Source organism: Agrilus planipennis, unplaced genomic scaffold (assembly GCF_000699045.2).
Source record: "Agrilus planipennis isolate EAB-ADULT unplaced genomic scaffold, Apla_2.0 scaffold120, whole genome shotgun sequence".
NCBI classification, from domain to species: domain Eukaryota; kingdom Metazoa; phylum Arthropoda; class Insecta; order Coleoptera; family Buprestidae; genus Agrilus; species Agrilus planipennis.
In genome coordinates this window covers 745,391-770,524 of record NW_020438891.1, presented here as the reverse complement: position 1 = coordinate 770,524, position 25,134 = coordinate 745,391, and the positions used below count along the sequence as shown (strand labels likewise).

General features: G+C 35.0%; 2 protein-coding genes across 2 annotated transcripts in view; one reads left to right on the top strand and one right to left on the bottom strand.

Moving 5' to 3' along the window:
- Window positions 1-25,134, bottom strand: part of LOC108742927 (bicaudal D-related protein homolog) — a 108,750-nt gene that overhangs the window by 50,911 nt on the left and 32,705 nt on the right. The gene's annotated exons all lie outside the window — the stretch shown is intronic.
- Window positions 10,079-12,306, top strand: LOC108737934. The gene is made up of 3 exons (XM_018471121.2): window positions 10,079-10,418; window positions 10,521-10,819; window positions 11,789-12,306. The coding sequence occupies exons 1-3, from the start codon at window positions 10,175-10,177 to the stop codon at window positions 12,062-12,064; spliced, it is 819 nt and encodes a 272-aa protein (XP_018326623.1). The 5' UTR covers window positions 10,079-10,174; the 3' UTR covers window positions 12,065-12,306.

Below are 25,134 nucleotides of genomic sequence, written 5' to 3'. Positions count from 1 at the left end.
AGTACCGCTTCCATTTTATTTAAAGCTATCTCTAGGTCCTCCTTGCTAGATGCTAATACTGCTATATCATCTGCAAATCTAAGCATACTAATTTTTTGCCCCTGTATATCTATCCCTACAGTTGTACTGTCTTTAATGATGTTGATGGCGTCTTCGATGTATAGATTAAAAAGTAGCGGTGACAGTGTGCATCCCTGCCTGACTCCCTTCCTAATATTTACTTCTCTACGTTGCAACCCCAGCTCTATAACTGCCTGTTGCTCTTTGTACAAACTAACCTATCAATTAAAAATAGTAATAATCAATATTTGTAGATAGAGGAACATTTGTGACAGATTGCGTGCGGGGCAAACTAAAAGGCCAAAAAGAATTTTTTGACTTGGAATCATAAAGCTTGCTGCAATCTGCTCTCATAATATTATATTATATGTTGGAAGTAAGCGACTATTAAAATGTTTAGACAATTAATAGATAAAATTGTGCCTTTCGACCACTTTCGATATCTACGATGTTTGATCATGATCTAATTTTCACGTATTCTAGCTGAAAAAACAATGGGCAAAACGTGGACGGGTCTAAATGTCTCCGTTTGGGTGTATGATTGGTTGCATATACATACATCATGAAAATCTCGCCATGATTCAAATGTAAGTGCTTTCTATCCGTACAACTCGTACCACTGTCTAAATTTGGAGGAACTATGTAAACTTTAACAACAACTCGACTTTAGATTTAAAGTAAATTTGTAATACGAATCAAAACGTTAACAGTTTTAATATATGTTTTGATGATGAGCAGACAATTTTTCAATAATAATGTTCATTATACGTAAAAATAAAAAATATCACGCATTACAGTTTTAGTAACAATACGATAAAACAAAATTATTAAATAGTTTTCCATTTTACGGTTTAAATAGGCCGCTAGAACAATGCACGTAACAAAACGAACAAGTGTACGTAAATATTCACCAAATAAGTTTCAGAAAGGTTAAATCTCGGAACTGAAAGTGCGTGCAAACGTGTTAATATATGGTTTTCGGCTCTAACCAAGGCCAATGTTAATTTACACTGTCTGATATCACGCCTTTGTTCTTTTTTCTTTTCTAACTGTATTCGGATACTAATTAACGAATTAATTAGCTAAATGTAAAAGTTTATTAACTGTTTTCAAAGTAGGTATGCATGTCGCATCGTCAATATGAGGTAAAAATACCGAAATAAATTTCTATGAAACTTCATCCCCTCATGCTTATTTATACGTGAACGTAGGCCGGAAGTCATTACCAACATTCAGGGAGAACGCGCCTTAATAATGAATTACTGCAATTTGAGTATGATGTTCATTGTGACTTTCTTATCAAAAGTCCTCATGGGCAAAAGGTCAAAAAATAAAAATGTTCTGAGCTACGATATACTTGACTGATAAGATATTTAATAGATTATCCCTTCAGGTACTATATAGATAAGTGGACATACTCGATTCTAAAGAGAAGTAGCTAAAGGTGGTATTTCCAAGGTCAGTTCAAGGTGACCTTGAAAATATTTATAGAGGTCACCATTTACGCTCCAGTAACATTTCTACTTATCTCGAGTACCTGAAGAGATAATAAGATTGGATATTCGTTATCAGTTATGCAATATTAGATAGGCTGAAGATCGTGGCTAAAAAATTTTTATTTTTTGATTTCGTAGTCATTATAGCCTTCGATCACAAAGTCGTAATAACATCTTACTCCAATTTCAGTCAATTTTACTATAATATTATAAGTCTATAAGGATTGTGTGGATTCCTTTTTCTCACAAATAAAAAGTGTAAAAAAACACATGTATTTGCATGGCGCACGTTTAATCGCTTACACGTAAACCGTGTAGCCAGTGGTCCCGCACACTTCTTTTTGTAATAATAAAAGTAAAATGCTGACATACGTGTAATTTGATAGTAATTCTAGAACCTACGTAAACACTGCTTCTAAATTACTATTGTATAGAGGCGTGAGATAATGTTTACTAGGGTCAGTTTAAGAAGGCGAAGTCTGTTGTAAATATTTGGACTCGCAATTAGCCATTTTACTGCACATCTTTTGTGAATTTTAACGAACATGGAACTGATAGGAGCGAGGAATTGGTTGTGTGTTACATATCTACAAAATTTGTGGAACTAGATAGTAAAACAGTTTTCTTTTAGTTTTACAAGTTATTGGAGACTTCGCCTTTGGAAACTGACCCACGCAGGTGTTCAAGCGTTAATTTTTTAATGACGAAATTACCATAATATTGTCATCTGTGATAGTCTTATAGTAACATCACAATTTTTCCCACAATTACAAATTACCTATGTCTTTAATGAATTTGTTTACTCGATAGATAGCTTCATTAACTAAATAAGAATAAAAAATTGTTGTTTTTTGTTTCTTTAAAAGTAGCCACTCAGTCATCAGTAAAAATACAAAAGCATCAGTCAATAGATTATGCCATTATACAATAAAACTCTGAAGCATTCTTTAAATAAAATACGGAGTTCGTGAGTCAAATTAAACACTAGAAAATAAGTTTGTTACACGGCAGTAACCAGGATGTTAATATGGAGCCTGAGGTGATATTTTCATATACTGTACAGTCACACGGCTATTGGCTAGTGACTCATGTTCTTTCCAGTGACCTTAAGCAACCACAACGTTATTACAGTTCTAAATCAAGCCCACACAAGACTTTCGTGAAGCAGTAAGGTAACTAGATAACTGGTTTATTGCCATATTTATACAGAAAACACTTTGTTTTTAGTAAAGGTTATTTGCAAAACGTATACGTCCCTTTCTCCAATAGCTCGCCAACCAATTGGTTAAATAATAACAATAATCAAAGCAAAAGAAGTTAGATACACTTGCATTTGAAAAGATATACGTAGTTGTAGTTCAATTTTTTGCAAAACTCTAAGACACATTTTCCTTTAATGGTTTTCAGTTAGAAATCTCTTTGAAACGAATAATCTATAATTAAAAGATGACCCATCAGAGTGGGCTTTGTTTGCAATAAAAGCTAAAGTTACCCTACTTTTACTATTGAAAAACGAAAAAAAAAACAAACTCTTCAATCAGAAATTTTATGTGAAAATAATGTCAAAATATATAAATATAAGAGACAGGGATAGGAATGTAAATTAAGTGTGCAAGGACATACACGTATAGGTGATGTAGAAGAAACAATGAGAAGGAGAATGAAGAAGGATTGACCATCGGAAGAAAAAAAAACATATCGACGCCATTATATGCAATGACATAGGATTACTAGTAATGAGTATTGGAACTTCAAAGAGGATGACGAGAGTGTAATGTTTGGAAATTACATTAGTATTGAAAAAACAAAAGTAATGGAATTTGGGCAAACAAGATGAAGAAAAGGAATAGAGAAAAGGGAGAAAAGATGGATGGAAAACAGAATTGAGAGATTTAATAAATATAGCTTCCTTGGGTATTTGTTATGCGAATATAAGATGAGGCGGCCATAGTAAAATCTAAAAAAGCAAAGACAAACACAATGTTAGGAATAATTTGGGAAATTGGGCAAAAATTATGCAAAGATGACTGGTATTGTAAAATGACATTTGATTCAGTAATCAAAAGTGTACTTTTATGGGGTTGAAATATAGGGAAGAAAAGAGCACAAAAACGTTGAGAACATAAAACACAAGTATAAAAAATGTATTTTAAACTTGGAGAAAAGTACACCTGATTACATTGTAAGAAGAGAAACAAGATGTGGGAAAATGGTAGAGGAAACGAAAGGAAGAATAGTAAGATACGAAGAAACAATAAGAGAACTGCAGAAAGTAGATAATATAGGAAGAGAGATATGGAGAAAAAAGCATTGAGAAAGAAAGCACAAACGATAAGAGAGATAATGATAAGTCAGAAACAACTAGAGGAATAGTGATGAAATAGAAAGGATCTAGGTAATATAGAGAAGAAAAGGAGTTACGAAATAGCACGAGGCGAACACTTAAGGAATACACAAAATAATTTCTGTGGGAGAATTGATTTTATTTATATATATTTCAGGGCAGGAAAAGATATAAGGGTAATAGCGAGATTTAGAATGGGGGATGAATGCAGTGAAAGCAACTGCTGGATGAAAGAAGAAGAAAATTCAGAATGTGGAAAAGAGAATGAGATGTTAAAGAATGTTATAGAAGAGAGTGTAAAAAATGAAAGGGAAGTAGTATGTAGAGAATTGATAAATGAGAATGGTAAGGGGCTGATAATATTAAAAGAAACTTTAAAGAAAAGAAAGATGGAAAGGTACAATTCAAGTAAATAGAAAAAAATTATTATCTTGGTTTTGCCTTTGATGTCATTATGTATATATGTTTTGTTTTGTGGGGTGTTTGTTATAATTCTTTTTTTTTTATGTGATGTGTGTAGAATGAAGGTTGGGAACTATTGGGTCGATTTGGTTGCAATTATGACAGCATATTCTAAGTATTACCCAGGGGCGCACCGAGAACGGATTTTGGAAAAAAACAACATTTAAAAATATCGAACATAGACGAGTGAGGTGTCATTCCAAAGACAGCGAAACTGAGAATTACGTACATATATTCTTCGTTGCACATAACACAACTACATAAATTAATACGTACTAATATATATATGTATATACGGTTATGGCTGCATTTGCTTGTTGTATATGTACGTATATAATAAGTATCATAAACAACATGTACAGGAACAAGTTTAAACAAAAAAAGCAACATTTGCATCACAATGGTTAATGAACTTCGCAAAGTATAGAAACTATATTACACCTTCAATCATGGGCGGCGCAAGAACAATGATTAAATATAACATTAACATTCGTTTGTTTGTAATCGCGTTCTCAAAAACTGTTTTAGCCTTGTAAGGGCTCGTATCTGGCAATGTTCTGCAATACTAATAGTTAGCAGCAGGATATTGCCAGATACGATCCCTTACAAGGCTAAAACAAACGGTCCTTCGAGCCGGATACAGCACAAAATCCGGCTCGAAGGACCATATCTCTTTACCTTTGCCTGTGACGACTTCCGGATATAACGACGAAATTACAGTGGTCCTTTCGTCGTCGTTATATTCGAAATCCACTGTATTTATATTTTGACTTGATAAAACCTAAACACTTTAGTTAGAGCCCCAGTTTCTTTTTGCACCAGGGCGTTTGGTTACCTAACTACGTCTCCGACTGAATATTGCTTAGCCTAAGAACGGATTCAGAAACCCAAAGTGATTAAAAATAACTAATTATTGTACAAGACAATATTATCATTAAAATTTTACGTGTTCCGCAATTGAGCAGGCCTTATGGGCAAACCGCCACTGTCTGGACTTACACTTTATAATACAATGAATTTAATTTGAAATGCATTGTTAGGCAGGCAGTGTACGCTATTTAAGTCACTTTTCCAAAGAAAACGTTACAACTGCGTGCATTCTATTCAAAGGAGTCATACCCACCCACACCGTAAATGCAAGCGTTTTACGATTGTAACGGTGCAAGTTGATTAAAGACAAACAGTTGAGCATTGTTTCACAAAAGACTCTCCACTCAAGATTACGAGATTACAACACGAACGGTATTGTTAAGAACGCAATTTATTTGTAGTAAAGAATAGCAAAATAAATCATAAAATATTAAAGAGCATCTCATCAAAGTCATAAAGACCTCAGCACGAAGGCTAATCGGACACGTATCTCCAGTGGCAGGCAAGCTAGGCACATGCCTAGGGCGCAAGGTTAGAAAGGGGCGCGCGCGGAAGTTTTTAAACTAAAAACAAAAAATAAGAAAGTACCTGCTGCTTCCAAAAATTATTTTGCAAAATATATGACCGCCAGAGGGGCCTACGAGTTGCTAGCCTAGGGTGCTCTCGACATTTAATCCGCCTCTGCGTACCTCTACTTCTTATCTCGGATCAATTTTGCTTTTCTCGAAAGATAGAGAATCCTACAACTGTTTGGGGACAGTTAGTCAGTCTACTTCTGGCACTCTTAACTTCTACTATATCTTTATTTAGCCCCCCTTATTAAAAATAGAAAAAATTGATGCACTTGAAAATTATGTACTTATTATCGACTTAAATTCGAGCCGATTACTACGTTGCACAGAAAACGACAAGTTGCACAATTGTTAAAAATACGGAATTTGTATTTATTGACCGTGTGTGTATTTATAAATAAGTATTAAAATATTGTAATGTCTCGAATAAGAAGAAAACGAAGGAGAAAGAAGAAGACGGAAAGGTAGGGAACGAGCGGAGATAAAGATAGAAGTCGAAAAATTACAAGATGTTGCTAATTTTCGGTATCTAAGAAGTCAGATAATTCAGGATGAAAGGAGTAGTAGAGATATAAAATCGGTTGTCTGTAAAGTCGGTTTACTGACGATAGTTGAACGTGACAACGTCATAATAAAATACTGATAGAATGGTTTCATTTTTCAAAAGAAAATTTTAATTTTATTTGTTTGATAGATATTTTGTATGGATATAGAGAAGGAGGTAAATGGAAATGTATTATTGTATAGCAGCTGTCCACGCGGACGCATCGCTCACTCAAGTAGGAGAGAGACAGATGTCGAACGCTGCCGAACGCGGAGGCCGATTGTGCCTCTTTGTCGCTCGCTCCGCGCTCTCGCTTGCACTTCAAGCCTTAAATGGAACGCCTCAGAGCGAGGTAACGCCGCATGAGTCATGTTTTTTCGTGCTTGTAGCTGGCTCCATCGAATTATAAGACGTTGTCACGTCAAAACAAAGATTAGCGCAGGATCGAGACAGTTCTATGCTCGCGAAAAGTTAATTTAAAAATTAAAACGATTCTTAAAGGTGATAGTGGAAATATGAAGACTGGAAAAACTTTGGCGGTTGTTGTAGAACAAACAAAATAGCTCAAACCCCAACGCCAAAACACGACACTTTAGATGTCAGAAGCACTTTTCGGTAACAAAGTTATTTTCTTCAGGGACTGAAGTTCACTTCCCGTGTTTTGGCGTTGGGGTTTGAGCTATTTTGTGATGGTGGAAAAGAAAAGGTTAGAAGCGTTCGAAATGTGGTGCTACATGAAGATGATGAGGATTCCGTGAACAGAGAAGGTTAGAAATGAAGAGGTAGTAGAATGAATAGGAAAGCAGAGGACTCTATGGAAGTCAATAAGGAATGGGGTAGATAGGCTGATAAGATACCTCCTCAGGCATGAAGGACTAGTTAGAGACATATTAGAAGCAGAAACATCTATTTAAATGAGATTTTGCCGCACCATCCTTTCCCCATTTAATGCTCACGTCATAAATAAGAATATCCGCGCCCCATCTTCTTGACGATTAGAATGCAATTTCCTCTTGTAATTTCTTAATGCGAAATATCTTTTTTCAAACCATTTACGTAAGCAGAAAGAAATAAAAAAAAAATACTATAGTAACTTTCACGATGAAGCAAATTGTGCAATTAATTAATTTAGCTACAACAAACAACAAAAATCCTTTTTTGTATACAATTAACAACGTTTAGAATTATGCATAAGCGTAAACGGTATGCCGCAGCTAATAGCATAGCTATTTTAGTATCAATCAAGAAATAGTCCGTAGCTATTAGTATCTAATAATTAACGTGATTGCACCGTTCATACGCCATATGGAATGCACTTACACATACATACGTACGAGTGAAAGACATCTCTTTTTTTTTTATTTTTATCGTTCGAACAAGCCGCTCGCAAGTCTCTAATTACTTTACACTAACGTCGGATGCGCTATTTCGAAATTACTTATTAGTCTTTTCGTTGGGCGCGACCCGCGTTAAGAGCAACAGTAAAATTTCTATTTTCATTGCCGGATGGAAGAATAAATAAAACGTTTTTAAGATCCACTATATTTACAGCATGTTACTGTACAATAATATCATTAAACTGTCCGGGTGTTAAACGGTTGTGAAATTCGGTCCATCAATTATTAAAAAAAAAGTTACCACTTAAATGGATAAATCAGTTAATTAATCGGAAGCAGCTACTTATACAATATGGAAAGCACCATTTGTTAAAAGACTTCACACTTCAAGTGAATTTTATCATATGTAGTTAGGCGTAATATAACAACAATTAATACGTTTTCGTCAATTACATAGTATGAAAGTTAAATTATTACAGACTCGTTGGATATTCCTAACGATTCTACAACGTGGTGTGAGATTCTGTAAGGCAAATACCTCCATCAGCATAAGGTCGTCACTCGTCAAGCCTCAGACTTGTTGTAGATCAATAATTAATAATATAATCATAAATCTTTTTGTATAATTTAAAAATAACATTATTTCGATATACATACTTATTCAAACTTTTCTTTTGTAATATTCTTTGTTCGGGTTTTATCGATTGTCATTATATCAACGTTATTACTTCAGCTAAGTCAATTAAAACCGGAAACTGTTGCGTTTCTCATGTGAAAGGTAAATAACGTGTGAGATGGACAATAGGGCGGATCACGCGCCTTTTGATGAGCTTTGGTCTCTTATTGCACGATAAAAGGAATTATATAAAGTTGTACAATAGTTTTTGTTAGTTAGAGAGAGAGTTGCAGTTGCAGTCAGTACCAGTTGTTACATAGTAAGTTAGCTAGTTAGTACAAATAGTTTTTAAGTCGTTGTGCTTCTGTGTGGTTAATAGTAAGTAAGAAAGAAGAAAGAAGCACCTGTAGTTTTAAGGAGTGTCGCCTTAACCTGGGCGACAACAGACTGGTTGGACACGCACGTCTAGGGTTGCCACTTTTTTATTATATAAATAAAAAGGACGTTGGCTATTAAAGGTAGAAAAACAAATTACGCTGTGTCGAAATAGAGTACAATTTATTTTACTCGATCATTTTGCTTAAAAACATATTTTTCATTACTTTTAACAAATAATTATCACTGTTCAACAATTACACAGCATCTCATTAAACTATTTATTTATCGATCTCAGTAACTCTGTCATTATATTTTACGCAAAAATTCTTACAACCGCTCTTTTTCTATATATTATATCTTAAAATCTCAGAGAAATCAAATCATCTGAAATAAATTATTTTAGTGTACTTTATTTGTCGCATAAAGTTTAGAGTACCTACAATTACTCCTCCTTACTCCTGTTTTTGCCACTAATATGTCTCTGACTACACCTTCATGTCTGAGAAAGTGTCCTACTAACCTATCTCGCCTATTTCTTGTTGACTTCCATACAGTCCTCTGTTCTTCTATTCTTTCTAATACCTCTTCATTTCTAACCTTCTCTATTCACGGTATCCTCATCATTCGCCTGTAACACCACATTTCGAATGCTTCTAACCTTTTAACCGCTGAGTCCACCGTCCATGTTTCGCACCTGTAAATTTCTAAATTAACCGTTCGCGAGCATAGTGAAGTGCAAGTGACTTCTTTTTATTGAAGGCGACTCAATTCTGCACTATCCTCTGCTTTATATCCCTACAACTCCTTCCGACATGACTTATCTGACTTCCTAGATACCTAACATCAGCCACTTCTTTTAATTTTCGTCCTCCTATCTTTATATTCGCTCTTTCTCTACCTTTTCTGCCCTTGCGTATCAGTATTTTAGTTTTACTTTAATTTATTTTCATACAATACTGTTTTGTCAATACCGCTTCCATTTTATTTAAAGCTATCTCTAACTCCTCCTTGCTAATACAGCTATATCATCTACGAATCTAAGGATACTAATGTTTTACCCTTGTATATCTATCCCTATAGTTGTACTGTCTTTGATGATGTTGATCGCGACTTCGATGTATAGATTAAAAAGTAGCGGCGATAGTGTGCAGCCCTGTCTGACTCCTTTACTAACATTTACGTCTCTAGCACATATAGTAGCGTATCAAAATTCAAAGTTCGGATATGATAGGCATTATTTGGTTGTCACATCGACTGTACCTAATGATATCCAAGATGTTATCGTTTTATAGAAATTTGAACTAAGAATCGCCAATCTTTCGACGTGTTGCACATGTTTAAATGCTAAATTGCACCATACACCCTTTGGACAGATATTAATAGTAAACGATATTTCTATGGATACAACTTGTAAATAATCAAAACGCAATTTTTACAACTCAAAGTGACGTAACAATTTAATTTTTCAGAAAGAGATACCTCGTCAAAATTCGCAATGTCTCTTACTAAAATCAGAAGTTCGGTCCTGTTTCAAAGACCACAGGGATTAATACAAGACAAACTGTTTTCACATTCAACTGACGTGTTATGTAAAAGGAAAGAACCGAAATGCGGCGCGTGTGCGAAGAAACCGAAAAAGAAACGATCGTTTTTTAGTTTTTTTGAGAAATATGAAAAGAAGAGATTTGAAATTTTCAACCTAAAGAAGCAAGCGGAATGTAAAGCAGAACATGACGCCGGTACGTTCCGATTTATTGGATCTTTTCTTACTAAACGCTTGTCTTTCATGACTCCTGTCTCAAAAATACGAGTATTTTACAATTTATGATTTACATCCATAGATTGTGATCCTGATCTTTCTGCATTGGGTGACGACGACCATGTATTTAGAACTGAAGGTACTTCCCACATAGTTGTTAAAGACAAACCACCGATAATAGAACTGCAGCCCAGTAGGGAAGAATTGTTACTTAAAAGAATCGAGGCAAATCTGGAAGAAAAAAATTTGCCTCATATTTCTTTACCTCCATTTGTTTCCGTTGAACAGAGAATGATGGAACTTGATAAAAGAAAACTGCATCCTCTGTACAAAAAATTCATGAGGATGCCTCCAAAGAAGATCACAAAACTCATTACTACGGTAATCAAGACGCTCTTAGTAGCTGTCCATCAGCCGTTGCAGAAACTCTTTTCGGACAGGCATTCAACACAAGGAAACACATGAACATGATAACAACACACTTCGTTCGTATTGTCTTTTCCTATAGTAACCGTATGGCCCTAAGCAATTACAGCAGAACCTCTACAACTCGAACATCAAGGGAGTCCCCAAAAAATTCGAGTTATAGAGTTTTAGACTTGTGGAGGATTTTGATTCGACTTGTTGAGGTTAAGATTTGCTGTTACATTGTCGGCAAGTCGATAACTTAGTTTGCTTCGAACTGTAGACGTAATAAGTTTCAAATTAACGAGCTGTAAAGGTTGTAAAATAAAACATTGCCATGTTCCAGATACAGAGGTCCAATTTAATTTTTCGAGTTATAGAGGGAAAATATGGCCTGCAGGGATTCACCGATTATTTCAACTGATACAGGGTTGTTATTTCGAGTAATAGAAGTATTGGGCCTTGAAGGGAAGGGAACAAAATATTTTTTCGACTTTTGGAGGTTTTCGACTTATCGAGGTTCGACTTAAAGAGGTTCTGCTGTTTATAAAATCATTCTTCTGCTTCCCTCAATTACTTTTATCGAAGAATACTTTTATTTTATTGATTAGGGGTAGGAAAAGACAACACGGACGAAGTGACAAGTCCTTCCCCTTGACTACAGGAATGTAAATAAATTTCATATAGCGGCTGGGTTTAGAAATTCAAGCATTTCATCGTATCCCATAGTAGATGCTTTTTCAAATTTGATATGTTAGATTAACCAGAAGGGATGAAATAACCAAAAGGACCTACCCTAATGACCACAACTATTTAAAACTCAGACTTTCACTAAAGATGTTTTTTAAATTAGTTGTCGTTATTGGGATAAGTCCTTTTGGCTATTTTATTATTTCCATGCCGCAGTCGCCTTTTCTATATATTTAGCCCTACTTGATTTTGTAGGAACCAAGATATACATTCAGAGGCAAGAGTCTGAATATCGAGGACATTCCTATTCAATTTGAATACAACAAAGGGATATTAAATAGAAAAAATATTTACGTCAATTTTAAGAGAGTTCATTTGTCCAGAAGTTTATTGAACCGTATTGTTGAACTTCAAACAACACAATCTGCCACTCTGGAAAATGCGAAAAAATACTGGACGGATTACCAATTCTCAAAGAAATTTGTACAACCAAGTGACACGTTATACCATCAAAAAGCCAACAAGATGTAATTTAAAACAACATAGTTCTATTTATTTAGAGATCTTGTCATGTCGTCGTTTTATAAATGGTTAAATGAGACACAAAGCAATCGAGTTTGTCTTTTGAAGTACCTAATTAATTTCATTTTTTTACGATTACATGTATTATTACTTTGAAATATTCCACCAATGTACAGAGACAAATCTTTTTACCCATTAGGTCCAATATAATTCTCTTCCTCCTATGTTTGCACTTACATGAAAATAAATTAACAAAAAAAATTGATATTGTTTGCTTTTGAAACTTAACACTAGAACCGTCGAACTTGGACACCCCCGCCGGCGGGACAAATTTGACCCACTTTAATTATTGCAAAAATCATTCACTTTATTCAAGATATTAAAAAATATGCGAACGAAAAAAAAATTTCAATATTTTAGTTTTTTGTTTAAGCTGTAACAACAAACTTTTCTGAGACATTTCTATCATTCACCTAAGTAGTACTAACATATATAACTAATTATTCTAATTATACGCTTAGTCAAGTACTAAAGGGTGCTAATGTTCACCCAGTACCAAACAAATTGCTTGGTCTCTTGCCAGAAAGTACTAGTGCTAAGTTCTAACCCAATATTAGCACTTATTCAATAACTGATCATCATCATAAGGTCGTTAGTCGTAAAACTGGTTGGACACGCACTAAAACTAGAACATCCCACATCCTTAACTGTTTGTTATCTAGGTCTCCACCTAACTCCCGTTTCTGCCTGTAATATGTCTCTCCTTCACGCCTAAAAAGGTATCCTACTAATCTATCTCGCCTATTTCTTATTGACTTCCATAGAGTCTTCTATTCTCCTATTTTTTCTAATAGCCCATCATTTCTAACCTTCTATATCGACGGTAACACCACATTTCGAATGCTATCCTCTACTTTATATCCCTACTACTCCTTCCGTTCTGACTTATCTGACTTCCTAGATACCTAAAATCGGCCACTTCTTCTAATTTTTCGTCTCCTGTCTTTACATTCGCTCTTTCCCTACTTTTCTATACTAACATCTATCTCTACAGTTGTACTGTCTTTAATTTTGTTAATCAAGCTCAACTACCGAAAAAGTCGACCGCAACAAGTTTCATTCTGAGTGTATAATTTGTGTCGATATACTTGTGTCATGGAATACTTAAGGGCACATCGTGAAATATAGGAGAAAATTGGATATTACATTCCTACCATCTACTAATGTTAGGGCGTTAGTCTATCGTAACTAATCTGTTTTATAGTGTAGTGTTTTCTACTATTTCTTGTTCCATGACTTTTATAAACATTTGTACTATGATTCTTGTCTCTCCTCCCCTCCTATAAATTATAATTTTCAATTCCATGCAACGCAAAAGAGCACGCCTGAAGAAGATTACTGACGACTAACATTGTAATTTGCAATTTTTCGATTTTCTTTTGTTCGGACTCACTAATCCTCTCAAAACGAGCCCGTTTTAGAATTGCCTGCCCTGCCTTGACAATTAAATTACCCCCCACCCCATGGGACTTGTTCCAACGTTCGGAAACACTGTACTACTTAGTACAAAGCCGGTGGGTAGAGTGGAAGATTCTCTTCAGTCTACTTTTAGTAAAAATCAATTAAATTTTAATAACAAACTACGTACACAAATAGAAAAATGATTGATGAAAATTAACGGAAGAGGATCCTTGATAAAGACTGACATTATTTATTTGAAGGAGTAATAAACACATGTAGCGTTTATATTTGTATAAAAAAAAAAAAAACTTTTCGAGATACTAATCCTACTAATCATTATAGACGTTAATTCCACTCTAATAATAACTCTAACCACATTATTATTTCCGTTGACGTATCTAAGAAGTTGTCGATAACTAAAAAATGTTTCGTTCAATAAATAATTAATCAGTTTCAATTTTTGGCCTGCTAACCTTGACTAACGCCCAAAACGGGATAGCGACAAAATAATTATAATATCTAATAAGTGTCAAGATCCTTTGGCAAAAGGCCATTCGTTCAAATGTGTCAACTCATTAAACGGAGCAAAAAAATGTTGCAGGTCTATTTAAATATTTTTAGACGTTTTATTACCGCGGGTATTAGAATAATGATGATCTTTACTTATCTCTCCACTGGTTTAAAGTACCTACATACGCACTGGAAGCAGGCCGAAATAAAGTAAATATAAAATAAAATAATTCGAAGTGGTCTCTATTCTGTCGAAACTGCCAGACGCTGATCGCGATTTCGATCTTTTTGGATCTCATCAGCGCGTCGCAGACAGCTCCGACAGAACACAGACCAACTTTTACCTGCTGCCTTAACAGCGCGTTTCAGAAAATACTACAAACGGCACAGTGAACGCCATCTGTAGCACGATGCTACATTTAGAAAAATACGTAATCCTAAAATGTAGCATCGTCCTACAGATGGCGTTCACTGTGCCGTTTGTAGTATTTTCTGAAAAGTAAATATATTTAATAAAAATTTATTAGGGTAGAAAAATTGATTTTTAGATTAGATTTTATTTTGCCGGATAGTTTGAATTAAAGACAAAATTAAAACAAACCTATCGGCAATGAGTGATTACAAAATCGTATGTTTACTCGCTCTTAAATTTTGTTTTAAATTAAGTAAGTGTTAAATGATTTTATTGATGATCAAGCTGAATCTTTAAAAAGCTAAAACCCAAAATTCCATCACATCAAAGCATTTGGAAAACCTAAGACGCATTTTCATATTGCAGTTGTATCAGTTTTCCAAACCTCAGTATATAGAATTTTGCCCAATGAAAAACATCAAGAACCTTCGCACTAAATGAATCACTTTGATATTATATTTTGGTCAATACTAATGCGAAAATTCATTTACTTTTCTCATCCAGTGTAAATTACCTCAAGTTAATGAGATAATGAGGAAAAATTAGTGGTCATATGATTGGTGCGTAAAGCCAAAGGGCCCAGGTTCGATTCCAGACGAGGGTGTGACAACAGCAACTATTTTTTCCTCATTATCTCATTAACTTGAAGTAATTTATCATAATCATCATCGTACTGGACACGCATCTCCACCCATTTCTGAGCTAATCTTCGCATATCCCTAAAGCTAAAACATATCCACATCCTTAACTATTTGCGAGCAGTAATCTAATCTAGGTCTACCTCTACTCCTCTTAACTACTGTTTCTGCCTCTAATAAGGCTCTTACTAGACCCTCATGCCTGAAAAGGTGTCCTACCAACCTATCTCGCCTAGTTTTTAATGACTTCCGTAGAGTCCTCTGTTCGCCTGTAATACCACATTTTGAACGCTTCTAACCTTTTCTTTTCGGCAGCGCCCACCGTCCATGTTTCGCATCCGTACAGCGCCGCGCTCCATATATACACCTTTACCAATCTTTTTCCAAATTAATCGTTCGCGAGCATAGAAGTGACTTCTTTTTATTGAAGGCGACTCGACCCTGCGCTATTTTCTACTTTATATCCCTATTATTCCTTCCGTCTTGACTTATGTGACTTCCTAGACACCTAAAATCAGTCACTTCTTCTAATTTTTCGTCTCAATACCGCTTCCATTTTATTTAAAGTGATATTTAACTCCTCCTTAACAGTTAGTACTGCTAATGCTTTGTCCCTGTATATCTATCCATATAGTTCCATTGTCTTTAATGATTGATCATGTCTTCGATGTATACATTAAAAAAAAAAAAATGAGCAGTGACAGTGTTCATCCTTGTCTGACTCTCTTCCTAATATTTATTTCGCTATGTTGCTGCTCCAGCTCTATAACTGCCTATTGCTCTTTATAAAAACTAAGTATCACTCTTATATCACTGTAACTCATCCCTACATTTTTAAATATATTTAACATCTTGTCCCATTTAACCTTGTCAAAAACTTTTTCTAAATCGACGAATCCTATTATGTATGCGCTCTTTCCTTTTTCTATTTTTAACCGTAAAGCTAGAATTGCCTCCCGCATTCCTCTATTTATTCTAAACCCAAATTAATGGAGATAATTAATAGTGAATGAAAAAGGTAAATGAATTTTCACACAAGAACATTCGTTATCAAAACGCGTCTTTTAAACTTTTTACTGTGGAATTTAGGCTTTTTACACTTTATTTAGTTCAATTCGACAAAACGCCATTTGGTTTTATTTTAAATTCATAATTTAATGTTTTAACTTAAATGACACATTTAATTGTAATTTGTTATCAAAATTTCTACAAACGGAATTTTTTTAAGCTATATCTCTATCGATATGTTCATTAAAATTCCCTTTCGGTTTTCTTGTACACGAAGCGCTTTAAAATATTACATATCCTGTCTTATTTCCGGCATTTACGTCTTACCTAAGGCTAAACATTCATTATTCAATGTCACTCCAGTGTAATTGTTCTCTTTGTGTCGTCTTCAATTGGTAAAATAAATCGTCGCGTTCTTTGGTAAAATTGGATAATATAGTAAACTCCGAATAAACAAATGTTCTATTAATTTGCATTTATTATTTAGTTTTATTACACGCGGATACTACTACTTTATATGGTATGGGCAAAAGACATTGATTTCTAATAATTCTAAAGGAAAAGTGAAGTACAAAATCGACTCTTGAATTGCGCTAAATACTTTGGGAAAAAATAATTGGAGCGCGAATTCAGTTGGAATCTTATGATTACGTCAATTTTACTTGACAAATCTAAAAACTTTCACTGATTGACAAAGATAAAAATCGGACTTTACAATATATAATGTGGGTAATACTGAATAGCGTGAGAATTCCTTAAAAACAGCAAACAAAGTGGGATGAAGAGTTAAACTATTATTAATAAGATTTATAGAGTTATTTTTAATAATAAATTTGCTGACGATAGATGTTGTTATAGCCAATTTTTGCTGTACATATTTAGAAATACTAAAAGGGTGACCTTATGTCATCAGGAAGCGCGCGCTTGTTATTCTGTCTGTCAGTGTGAGACGACAGAATCTTCATGAGTTCTCGGTATTGTATTATGATACATTATCATTGATAATGGTGAACGATTATTTTTGCAAAATCGTTGAAAAATCTCTTAAAATTTGAAATCCAAACTGTTATAACGAATAGTTAGGTTAGCGTCAAAACTGTATTCAATAAGGATGCAGCCCAAACCCCAAATAAGTCTTTCAGCAAATGTATAACTTCATAATAGTTTAAAGCGCTAACCATAAAGCCTTATGATTTCATAACCCTATATATCCCCGCAATCAAAATACTGAAACAGTATCGCTCAATCTCCCACCGCGAAATTATTCTAGGTGTATATCTGACAAAATTAAAACAGAATAAGTATCCTCTTGATTCCCAAGGTGTTGAACTCTGTCTAATCCTATATAACATTTGTAGGACCGTCAGGATTAGGATTACCCAATGTACACCGCGAGGAGGAACATTCATTTTACGAAATCTACTAAATGGTTTCATGGTAGGAGATTAAGCAATATTGTTTCAGTATTTTGATTATAGGGACATAGGCTCATGGGATCATAAAGTTTTATGACTAGGGGCCTAAAGGATTATGAAGTTGTTACGGGCTTTTGGTTTAAAATTGTTTGGAATTATCATGATTAACCGACATAATAATTGTCTGAAATTTTCTGTCATACATGCGATCTTGTCATTTTCACAAAATCAAGACCAAGTCTGCAAAGTCAAGAACAATTTTGTTCACCACTAGTTGGGGTAAAATTGGGATTGAGCGATCCGAAAAACATACATGGTCGGACCACCAGCTGGAAATTTTTTTTGTATGGCTCTCTTAAGGTTGTTAAAGGTGTATGTTTGGAGCACGGCGTTGTACGGGTGCGAAACATGGACAGTGGGAGCGGCGGAAAAGAAAATGTTAGAAGCGTTCGAAATGTGGTGTTATAGGCGGATGATGAGGATATCGTGGGTAGAAAAGGTTAGAAATGAAGAGGTATTAGAAAGAGCAAGAGAACAGAGGACTCTATGGAAGTCAATAAAAAATAGGCGAGATAGGTTGGTAGGACACCTTTTCAGGCATGAAGGTCTAGTCAGAGACATATTAGAGGGAGAAACAGGAGTTAGGAGGGGTAAAGGTAGACCTAGATTAGATTACTCTTCGCGAATAGTTAAGGATGTGGGCTGTTCTAGTTTTAGGGAAATGCGAAGTTTAGCTCAGGATAGGAAAGAGTGGAGGTACCAGTCCAATCAGTCTTAGGACTGATGACCTTATGATGATGATGGCTCTCTTGTCTATTGCAATTTAATTTGGAAAAATCTTAACCATCGTTTAAAGACCAAGATTTAAAAAATGATATCCGTAATTCCCATCATGCCAGATTTTCCCCATTTCCTACGTAACATAATAAGAGTGAAACGTGAAAAGCTAATGAAACGTGTCACGTTAGTGAAATTTAGAAGTGAAAAAAAGAGTTCATTGTTTCCCGACTATTAACGTCGTGCGTTTTTTTTTTTTTTTAAAGTATAACACGCTTTTCGTATCGCTTTTCATATCAAAGTGTAATTTCCATTATTATCTACGTTCGAGCTGATTATAATCACTTCGTGACCTGGAACCTTCCGGCTTTTAAATCTTCTTGTTGAAATTGCGAAAGTGTTCACGCACTTGTGGGAAACAAACAAAGATGTCGAAAGAAGTGGTCCAAGACGCCCTGCCAACCTGTTATTATACTTGTAACTGTGTGCCTACATGTTATACGTCTAAAGACGTAACGTACACTATTAAGCAGTAAACTACCTATATACGTGTTTATGTCTGTACATCAGAATGGTAAATATGTGAGGAAAAGTGTATTTCAGTTTTATTAACAAGCTACTAGTAAAATACCCCGCGGCGTTTGATAGGAAAATCGGATTCGATGGACCGTAATGTTGTTTGAATCATCCTGATCAAAGAAATCAATGGTCACAAGTGCCAAAAAATCTCTAATTTTTGATTTACGCTTTACTTAAAATAAAAAAAATCCCATCATATGTACGCGTGTCTGCCAAAAAAAAAAGAAGAAATTAAATTTAGATTTCTTGAGACAGTTAAACAATGTTTAAATAACTCACAAAAACACTTAGAGCTTCCCTGTTGAGACTAAATTTCGTGGTAAGGGTTTAAGCCACATCCATAATACAACATACTAATTATCTAGCTCCTAGCATATGAACAGAACTTGTGCCAGAAGTCAGAACAGTATTGGGGTTTGTGGACATTAAAACTGTTGATGAAAGAATGTTTTTATTTTAAAAAGGGGCGCTATTGATACGAACAAGGGAAAGGAAAGATAACATGGTAGGACATGAAGAACGAGTTAGTGACATCCTAGAAGCCGATGTTGTTCTGTGGCATACGGTGAAGCTACCTTGGATCGAACCAACGTTTATTGATGGTACAAATGTTCTCAGAGAACTAAGAAACATTGATGTAGTGAAGAAAATGGTATTAGCCAATCGTCAAATCAACATTAAAGAAGTTGCTGAGAACCTAAACATTTTTACTGACTTCTGCCATTCGATTTTTACCAATGATTTGGGCATGAGACGGGTTGCCGCGAAATTCGTACCACAATTGCTCAATTTCGACGAAAAACAGCATTGCATTAACATTTCTAAGAAGCTGTTGAACTCTGTCCGCTACGGCCCCAATTTGCTCCAGAGGGTCATAACTGGTGACGAATCATGGGTTTATGGTTATGACGTGGAAACCAAAGCTCAATCATCCCACTAGAAGCTGCCGCACGCGTCAAGACCAAAAAAAAAAGTGAGGTCGAATCTGAAGGTTTTGCTTACAGTTTTCTTCGTTTGCAGGAGCCTGGCAATCCGCCAGAAACACACGGATTTGTGGAAGAACAAAAATTGGCTTTTGCACCATAGTAACGCTTGTGCGCGAACTTTTGGCCAAAAACAAAACACTAATCCATAAGCCGTAGTCACCGTATTCTTCAGATGTGGTCCTCTGTGACTGTTGTTCCCGAAGCTGACGAGACTCATGAAAGGACAACGCTACGCTACGATTAAGACGGCATCGAAGGAGGAACTGAACAAGATCACAAAAAATGATTTTTTGAAGTGCTTCGAGGATTGAAAAAAACGTTGGTGGGGATTACTTTGAAGGGAACGAAATAGATATTCATCAATAAATAAATAAAACACAAAATTCGGAACACTTTTTGAACAGACCTCTTAGATGTAGTCCTTTCTAACTCCCCTAAATGAGAATATATGAGAAATGTTTTAACTAACTTGTAAACTTCTTCGTAAAATCTTTATGAAAAATAGTAAAAAAAAAAAACAAACCACCGTAATATGAAAATACGCAAAGATCTATTGAATAATTTCATCCCTCGAATATATCGTTCCGGTTAACACCCTAATCCAAAATATCGTGTATGCCCCTGCTTAATAGTGATATTACTGTAAGAATGTGTCAGAGTGTACCGTGTTAGATTGTCCAAATGGATAAGCACACGATACTACATACTATACAATATGAGCGTTAGATTGCAGTAGATATCTCACTGGAATGAATATGAATACAAAAATTTGAGATTTACGCAAGTAGTAGCACGTTGCGTGTTCCTTCGACAAAACAAGATGTGTTACAAAAGATAGAAAACGACCTAGGTATTTCCTCGACGGTGAAATTGGAACGAGTCACTCAAGGAACAGATAATATTGTATACACATGGAGCAACAGTCTGTTTACTTATTTGCCGTTGCTGTTTAATTGCACCTCAATTACCTTACTACACTAATTATTTATCTGTTTAATTAGACTTATGCAAATACTCGCGATATATGGTATTGGTTATTTTGATAAAAAAAAACACAGTATGGCATGATTACACCCTAATGTTATTATTGTTCCTATGGCATAATAATGCCTTAACAAATTTTTAAATAACGAATATTATCATTATAAAATTTTGTATTCTTCTTTAAAATTGATTTTACATAAAGCAGATACTACAGTAGAACCTCTATAACTCGAACATCAATTTGAGTTTTCGACTTTTGGGGGATTTTAATTCGACTTTTAGAGGTTAACATTTATTCTCACTAATTTTGAGTTGAAGGCGTTTGAGATACAGTGTTAAAGAAGTGTGCTAAAAATACCGTAGATGGATATGACAGGAAATGATGAGGTACTAAGAAGAGCAGAAAAAGTCAATAAAAAATCGGTTGTCTGTAAAGTCGGTTTGCGATAGTTGAACGTGACAACGTCATAAGAAAATACTGATGGAATGGTTTCATTTTTCAAAAGAAAATTTTAATTTTATTTGTTTGATAGATATTTTGTATGGATATATAGAAGGAGGTAAATGGAAATGTATTATTGTATAGCAGCTGTCCACGCGGACGCATCGCTCACTCAAGATGTCGAACGCTGCCGAACGCGGAGGCCGATTGTGCCTCTTTGTCGCTCGTTCCTCGCTCTCGCTTGCACTTTAAGCCTTAAATGGAACGCCTCAGAGCGAGGTAACGCCGCATGAGTCATGTTTTTTCGTGCGTGCATCGAATTATAAGACGTTGTCACGTCAAAAATTGGCGAGGCAGGTTGGTAGGATGCCTTCTCAAACTTAAAGGGACAGTTAGAGATATTCCATGTAGAAAAAGGCATTGTGAGGGGCAGACGTAGATTTAGCCTAGATTAATGTTAGCAAATAATTAGTAAGACTTGTGAGTCGCTCTGTTTTTTGAGAAATGCGAAAATTGCTTAAAGATAGAAAGAAGTTGAGATGCCAGGACCTTACAATGATGATAATATTCACTAAAAAAGACAGATTTATAAATTTTGGAATAAGTTTCCTAATTTAATAATTGTATAATTACATGCATAGGTGTATATAGTTACAAGTTTAAATATACGTTAGGTTAAGTTAGGTTTTCTTTTATATATTAGCCATGCTTGCCGATTTCGTTACAAAGAGTTAATCAGTAGGTGTATGGGTTATAAGACAAATCAACCAGGCTCAAGTAAAGGTAATAGTAATCCTACGATTTTACTTGCCAACGCACACTAATAATGTGATAACAGTTTATTACCTACTACAGTCGTTCATGTGAATGCAACAAGTATAACCTATAATAAAAAATCGAACTTTATCGTTTGAAAACAAACTTAATTACTTCAATACGATGTTATATAAAGGCTAAATCTAATTACGTCTGTTAACATATGGTAATAATTAGTGAATTAGATATCTAGATCTAAATTGGGTACCTATTTAAAGCAAGAAAAAAAATTATAGAAGATAAAACTATACAAAATGAACTGCAAGGAAGATAGGGGTTGTAATGCAAATGTAGTACCTACACAGTATATTTCTTGTATATTTTGGTTAAATTTTTAATTCCTCGATGTCAGTTAAATAAGAATAAGAATAAGAATGTAAATTCACTTTTGCGAGATTTTTGAAGTATGAAAAAGAACATTGATATAACTTTTTACAGTCGTATCTGCCAGATGACTATCGCGTGAATCACGTTGACTATGAAACCGTTCATATACACACAATACCAACCATCACAGTTAGATTTATTTTTATCTAAGCGGATCAAAAGATTAATGATACACGGAAATGTCGTGATACAATGGTTTAGGTACTTCGAAGAAAATTGCGATGCACACGTGCTGACGGAACCGTGTATACATACATAGGAATATATATCTACAGTCGGCTTTTTTGTTTTTCTATACTGCAACACGAGGAAGTGCTTGCAGCACACATTGTGTTTCGTATTTGTCCAGGAAATAAAAATATTGTTACTTACATCTTACTTACATCCTACTAACCTATCTCGCCTATTTCTTATTGACTTCCATACAGTTATCTGTTCTTCTATTCTTTCTAATACTTCTTCATTTCTAACCTTCTCTATCCACAGTATCCTCATCATTCGCTTGTAACACCACATATCTAACGCTTCTAGCCTTTTCTTTTCCGCCGCGCCCACTGTCTATGTTTCGCACCCGTACAACGCCGCGCTCCAGACATACACCTTTAACCTTTTTCGAATTTCCAAATTAATCGTTCGCGAGCATAGAAGTGACTTATTTTTATTAAAAACGACTCGACCCTGCACTATTCTGTGCTTTATATCCCTACTACTCCATCCGTCCTGACTTATCTTACTTCCTAGATACCTACAATCGGCCATTTCTTCTAATTTGTTATCTCCTATCTTTATATTCATTCTTACCCTACTTTTGCTTCCCTTGCATACCAGTATTTTTATTTTACTTTTATTTATTTACGTATAGTACTGTTTTGTCAGTACCGCATCAATTTTATTTAAAGCTATCTCCTTTCTTCTCCGTTCTCAGATATGAAGGTTTAGTCAGAGACATATTAGAGGCAGAAACGGGAGTCAGGAGGGGTAGGGATTGACCTAGATTAGATTACTGTTCGCAAATAGTTAAGGATGTGGGATGTTCTAGTTTAAGGGAAATGCGAAGCTTAGCTCAGGATAGGAAAGAGTGGAGGTACGTGTCCAAACAACCTTAGAACTGATGACCTTATGATAATGATGATGATGATGATGATGCATCCTACGTGATCCTACCAAATTGCGTGTTGTCTTTTCCTACTGTTACCTTAAAATACTAAGTAACCAAACAAAAGCATACTTTAATTTATAGATTAAATATTAAGAAGTAATTTAGAAAAAATAAATTGAAAAAAGCTGTAGCATCGACTGAGAATGGACCCTGGGTCTGTCTTCATGATAACGGAGCATTCATACCACTGTTCTATTAACGTTTGTTGAAAGTTGCACAAAACAACACGATCGTACGCCCATGTTGTGCTACCGTGCAGTACATTTAGTAGCTCGTGCTGTTGTCGCGTATATTTACAAAACAGTCTTACTGAATAATTTTTAAGTTAGTTTTTTATACCAAAATTGGGCTGTTAATAATAATTTTTACCTGACAAAACGAATAACTAATTTCTAAATTATATAATCTGTGTTAGCTTCTACAATAAACTGTAACAGACAGATTACTAAGGAGTGCAAAGGTTGAGTACTTATGTGCCCTCTTTTAGTTTTAGATTGACACTAGGTTAACAACAGTACCTATTGATGACATAATCTTTATGTTGTTAACTGACTTTTCTGCTTTCGTTTCAATTTAGCTGGTATTTGATACTGTAAAAAATTTCGCTTGTAATCAACAGTGTTGACAATTTGACTATTAAACAGAAATAGTATCGGTACTAACCGAAAGGTGGAAGGCCAAATTATTGGCTATTAATTTAAAGGGTATTGTTTTACCTCCCGTACAACACCACGAGGTAATTCTTAATATCAAGAATGTTGTTGTCAAAATATTACTACGACAACACAATTTTCAAGCTCTATAAATTCTATTCAACGGCAAGACAATTCTCCATTATTGAGTTATATTGTTCGGAACAGATACTCTTATTAAAGTGCTTATACTTATTCGTGTGGGCGATTAAGTCTTTGTAGTTGATAATCCGGTTAACTATGGAAAATCAGTTTCGGGTACACGTTCATAATACAGTCAAGGCTATAAGCTAGCAGCTATAGATACCGCGCAAAGCGAAAATAAGACGCACTTTTATTGCCTTCGATTCACAACAAACGTAAAAAATACTTTTACTCAGTGGGATATGCCTACACGTTTCCAATTCGAAGAGAAAAAAATATCAAGTGTGTGGATTAGTGTCCGACCGAAAGTTCGGTTTCGGTTTCGGTCGAGTTTCGGCAAAAAAAACGAGTTTCGGTTTAGTTTCGGTTTCGGCGGCAAACCTGCTGAAACTACGACCGAAACCGAAACTGCGTTCGGGAGTTCTCGCGCTCTGCTCGGTCATGTTCGGCGCGTTAAATTCCATCCAAGCGAAGTAGATAAATAGACATTTCGTATCTTCAAAAGAAAAATGAGTCTAGTCTACTATACTTACTCAAATAAACATCTCACCTATTTTAAGTATTTTTAAGGCGCAATTAAAGTATTTCCTTAAATGAGGGGTTGTTATGTTGATTTTGATTTGATTATCAATAAGTGAAAATGTCAAAGACTGCAGAGCTATGTGATTT